Source organism: Aplysia californica, unplaced genomic scaffold (assembly GCF_000002075.1).
Source record: "Aplysia californica isolate F4 #8 unplaced genomic scaffold, AplCal3.0 scaffold00751, whole genome shotgun sequence".
Classification (NCBI taxonomy): domain Eukaryota; kingdom Metazoa; phylum Mollusca; class Gastropoda; order Aplysiida; family Aplysiidae; genus Aplysia; species Aplysia californica.
Genome location: NW_004798021.1, coordinates 74,633 through 80,349, shown reverse-complemented (window position 1 = coordinate 80,349; position 5,717 = coordinate 74,633). Strand labels below are relative to the sequence as shown.

Below are 5,717 nucleotides of genomic sequence, written 5' to 3'. Positions count from 1 at the left end.
CATCCATACACACACACACACACATATACACACACACGACACTCAACAATTTAAATCTTTCAGGAGGTGGGCTACTCAACTCTGGCTGTCAAGGTCAACTCAGGCTGGGAAAGACACAATGTCAGACCCGCTAACCTTTTCATGACTAAAAGGTAGTAGTAGTAGTTTCCTCAGAAATTCCCCCCTACAAGATCAGGGTTTGAGAAAAAAAAATCAGTGTCCAGAACCCAGTAGATTCACATTACTTTATGAACCAATTGTGGCAAATAAACAATCATGCAGGCTTGATGTGGCAAATACACACAAATAAACGCAAATAAAAATGTATTTACACGTCATTTATGAAATGATAAGTCACACAAATATTGAATATATTGCACATTCACCTCCGTATTTTTACGTCATTTACAATAAGTTTAAAGTTGTTTACAACCCACATGGAATCAGAATCTAAGAACAAAATCAGGTCTTTATGAATATCGGATTAGGGGTTCTTCCTTTGTCAAAAAAGTAAAATTGGAGGACTTTGATTTTATCGGAGTAGTTGGCAGTTCTGCAATGTCCCCACATACAGACGGGTAGCCTAGATATTAAACCTCCCCACACAAGAACTGAGCCTTCGTCTTGTGCATGTGATACTTACAGCGTGTGAGTACTGGACTGCGACAGACAATGCAAGAGATCATAGTATGATGCACAGTTGTGTGCGAGAGAATAAAAATTAAGTGATGGCTGTAATGTATCATCGCGTTTGGTTATTAATGTTTGACAAAGATTTTCAACCAAGCAAATCAACACCTTTGTTTAATGAGGAAACTGCCTCCAATTTTTTTTTATTGTTCTGCTTTGATGCAGACTTAATTCCATCCTGCACAACACCAGTTGTTAAATGTCAGTCACCTTAAAAATCTAATACCCAGTGCCCATTGGCACGATCGGTTCGGTTCGGTAGGCGATAGTGGCAAAAACCGATCGCCTTACTCACAGCCTCAAAAAACAAATGGGAGTCAGGCGATCAGTTGGCAATCGGTTTGTCTGATACTCTGATGGGCACTGGGTATAAATAACATAAAATTTATGCCAGGGTTTTATGGTAAAGTAGGCCTACCCAACAGTTAAGAGTACCTGTGTAGGAAGGAGTGATGCTTACCACTATGTAATGTTTGTTTTCCTTCAGTAACGAGAAGCACATCAACACTTGTAGTATAAACCGTCATTTAGAAAAGGGAGAGAGCAAGAAAGACAGACAAACGGGAAATAAAAGATAGAGAACCTCCAGTATCTCCCTCCAACCACCTACTGCACTTTGTTCCAGACAATTGTCCAATTTATGTTTGAGGTACATCATAACAGAATTATTAAATCAAAATGGGTCGGGTAACTTAAATTAGACAGGAACTTATTGGAGTAACATTCCAACAACAGTGAAAGTACAAAGTATTTTCCCTCTTCCATCAAATATTACAGTCTTGGGTCAGCACAGGGTACTGTGATGAGGTTTTCATTTTTTATAGCAAAAAAAACTTTAGGCCGGCTCTATTTCTCCGAACGTTCAGGAAACTAAACTTGAACTCTATTTCCCCAAACGGTTTCCGTTCTCGAGATTTGTCGATAATTTAAGCGAATGGAGCGGCCCGTGTGTGTGTGTGTGTGTCAGTAGTGTGTGTGTGTGCGTGTGTCTGTGTGTGTGAACGGATTGGGGGGGAGGGGGTGGGTGGAGGGATTTTTTTTTACGAGAAGGATTTTAGTTTTTGCTGGGTGACTAAATGCAAAATAGGTGACTACCAAGGTCGAGCTTGTTTTCTCGCAGCACCCTTTGGAGGTGTGTAGTAAGTCCGGAAACGTTGCCCAAACCACGACTAAAGTACCGTATCACCTGAATATTCAGACATTTAAAAATCTATAATTCTAGAAATTGAATTCGATGCAAAAAATGCTTCTTCCCAGTCCAGATAGAAAAGCAGAATGAAAGGACGCCGCCTAAATCTCGCAAAACCCAAAAAATCTCGAGATCGGAAACCATTTGGAGACATACAGCTTTATTTTCCCGAACGTTCAGAGCAATAGTCACTTCGAAAACTTTATGTTGAGTTCTTCTAGATTCTAGATCTAGTCTAGATTTCGTCTTTGTTTTCGAGCAAGTTTGTGTGAACGAAATTTGAAATAAAATTAATCAAATTTAGATCTAGTAAACAAAAAAAAACAATCAGCCGAGGGCAGGTGGAATATCTGAAGTTTTTGCATTGATAGATAGGAGAAGAACATAAAAAGGGACGGGGTTGAAAGGGGGGGGGGGGGATATTCGCAGTACGTGTACTTGACTGCTGGCAAGTCATGAGAAACGTGAGGGCGAAAAAAAGCAACAAATAAAAAGTAAACAATACTTTTGTAACAGAAAAGCAACTTACATTCGAACGCATCATCAGAGTGATGGCTCTCGTCCATGGCAATGACAACATTTCTTCCTTCAGTCATTTTGATGTTTAAGTATGGTAGCGTCAAGAAGAGAAAAAGTATGCCACACTACGCTCTGTTGTAAGCTTCTGCCGGTACTAACTAAAGACTAAGTAATGCCAGGTCGCACGCAAGCGCTTCAGTCCAGGTCAACAGAATGCTGGTAGATCTTATTCGTTCCACTCCAGTCACCTGCGTGCGTGCCGCACATACGCCAGGTATTTCCTCACAAGACAGGTCGCAAACAGAGATAACACCTCGCGGTATAGTATAGACCTACATGTAAGGAAAAAAAACAAAAAAACAACTATCAAACGTAAGTGGGCGCCAGCAACATACCTCACATTTTATTTAACAGTAACAGCTTGATGAGTGAATTTTGTGCGATGGTAAGGCACTGTAAAGAACAGTAGCTTACTGGCACTTGATCTTAGCTCGTGAAGCGCTCTCTCTGTTTTCGGCCAAAGGCTTTTCAAGTCCGTGGCTATCTCTTTAATTTTCGGGAGCCCTTCCACACATATGCCTATTCAGTTTAGGATAGCCCCCATAAATCACACTATAGCTCCTTTTTTATTAGTAACGTAACGTTCTCTTATACTGGATTGATTTATTCGTTGGAAAGATAACAATTTATTGGTGTTTGTGACAAACCGGCAGTGCAATCTTGACCCTGACCTCTAAAAAAGGGGCGTTCACCTCCTGTGCAAAAGTACAGCAACAAACAAACGAAGTACGGTACTTTAAAGGATTATCCAACACTAAAAAGAAAACAGATTCTTTTTCCTTCCCTTGAGTATCAAGTTTGGACATTTCTAATCATATTGATTTAATAGCAGTGATAAATGCATCAGAACACTTATAATTTATTTTAAAGTTTTGTTTCTTGAGGGTAAACATAAATGACTGTTGTTTCGCGTTGAGAAGCAAGATACTAAAGGGAGATAACAACATTTTTACAGTTATCAATTGTGATTTTAACAGTTATGCTTCTTTTAATCTTTGAACGAATGTGATTTGACGTTTGAAGAACGCAGTTTGCTTTATAAATGAGAGTTTATAATGAATACTCCAGTTGTAATTTAGCTAAAAGAGAAATGTGTGTAAATGAAAAGCATAACACACTATTTAGTCACAAGAGTGTGACAAACATACAGAAGAAGCGAGGAAATTGACGATAATAAGGATTAGGAAAGAAAAAGCAGCAGTTCCCTGTTGTAGTTAAGGCACAGTTATGAGCATGACATTGTTGGATCAGCCTATTTACAATTCTACTGTGCATTAGAACGAGAAATGTCCCCCCTTTGGGAATGGTCTAAAGACACTTCAGTCCGTGGCAGCGCCCAGGGGGTGACTCCACACTTTATCAAGAGAATTCAATTGATATTTTTTTAGATCTATTTCTTTATTATTAGCCGATGCTATTTTATTTATCATGATCATCATATCCATCATCATCATCATCATCATTATCACAATCATTGTAGACTGGAAAAAGATTGTTTTTAAAGTCATCATCATCATCATCATCATCATCGTCGTCGTCGTCATCATCATTATCAAGATTATTTATAAGGGATTTTTGCAACCTAAATGTTTGCAGAGTTGAGAATACCCCCCCCCCCCCCCACCCCCATCCCTCCTCCTCCTCCATTAGCAGAAACTCATTCATCTTTACTTTAAAAGTGACAAGGGAGGGAAAGGAAAAGAGGAAATGAGGGAGGAGGATGCGGGAGAACGTGTTTCTTTATTTGAGTGTCTGATCAAATTTTTGCCCTAATATTTTATGTGGAAGAACTTTGAGCTTTTAAAGTGACGTACAAAATCACTATCGAGATTTGAGCTGAAAAAAAAATAGTTAAAGGGTTGTGCCTCTTTTACACATATGCGTCGTTTCAAAGTTAGGACTTATAGCTCAAGGATCAGTGGGTATAATTCCTTTGGTATCGGACCTTGCTCCAGTTGTGACATTTTTGTTTTTTGCTAGAATTTAAGGGGGGGGGAAAAGAAAAAAGAAAAGAAAAGAAAGAAAAGGAAACTGGCAAGGTTAGGGACTGTGAAGTTATGAGTTTATTGCTACTGTTTTTTGTAATAAAATTTACTCAGATTCTGTCCCCCACCTCCCTCAACCCCCCCCCCCCCCCCCAACCCTCTTTTTTTCCAATAAAAAACCAGGGAACCTGAACCCGGAAGACAACAACTGGGGGAGAGATAACGCAATCCACTAAGAAAGGATAGATTGCATCAAACGTTGTCATACATTATTTCTAAAAACATGGATGATACAGCAAGCACTTTAAAGAAAGAGGAAGAGCAGAAAAAAAGCCCTCTAGGACATTTTTGACAAGCCAGTAGTAGCAACATCCTGGGTCCAGGGTTCAAGGGTAATAGCGCAATTAGCTACTGCGACATTTGTTGGTTTGTTTGTTTGTTGGTTTGCTTGTTTGTTTGTTCGGTTTTTTGTATTATGTTCTTGCTACTGCTGCTACCGTTGCTGTTATTTATGCTTCTGTTGTTGATGTGCTGCTGCTGCTGCTGCTTGTGATGATGATGATGATGATGATGATTTGCGAAATTCTACCGTCCTCGACATTATTATTATTTTTTAAATTATTTTTTTGTCGTTTTGCTATCTTCAATGACTATTATGATGCTGTTCTGTCTGCTGCTGCTGGATGTTTTTATCTGCTACTGTTGTTGTTTCAACAAATGCTGCAGTTGTTAGTGTAACTCCTCCATTGCTGCTGTTGCTGTTATTCTTGCTGTTTCTGCCGCTGTTGCTGGTAGTGGTGATGCTTCTGCTACTGTCACCACCACTGCTACATGCATTTCAATTGTTGTCGTTGTTGTTGTTGTCGTTGTAGTTGTTGTCGTTGTTGTTGTTGTTGTTGTTGTTGTTGTTGTTGTTGTTGTTGCTGCTGCTGTTTTTTGTTGTTGTTGTTGTTATCATTGTTGTTGTCCTTGTAGTTGTTGTTGCTGCTGTTGTTTCTGTTGTTGTTTTTATTGTTGTTGGTAGTGTTGTACTTTTTAAATTTCTGCTATGATATCCTTAGTGGTGCTGTTTATGTTAACTGTTTCTGTCGTTGCATTACAGAGCCTTTCTAAAGTGTTACAGTTCACATTATCGCGCTTTCTTCTCACATCTATTTCCATCGAACATCTGAACCATACAATACCCATCAGTCAAAGTAACAACAGAAAAAGGAAACAACAGAAAATTGTGTACATCAGAACTGGACACACCCCCCCTCCACCCCCACCTCTCT

The 5,717-nt window shown here is 39.3% G+C and overlaps 1 protein-coding gene across 1 annotated transcript in view; it reads right to left on the bottom strand.

Moving 5' to 3' along the window:
• Positions 1–2,701, bottom strand: part of LOC101864421 (universal stress protein Slr1101) — a gene marked incomplete in the record, with an annotated part of 22,367 nt that extends 19,666 nt beyond the window's left edge. Inside the window, 1 exon segment of the mRNA XM_005109149.3 lies at positions 2,409–2,701. Coding sequence (XP_005109206.2) covers positions 2,409–2,475 — 67 coding nt within the window.
• Positions 2,702–5,717: the final 3,016 nt, after the last annotated feature.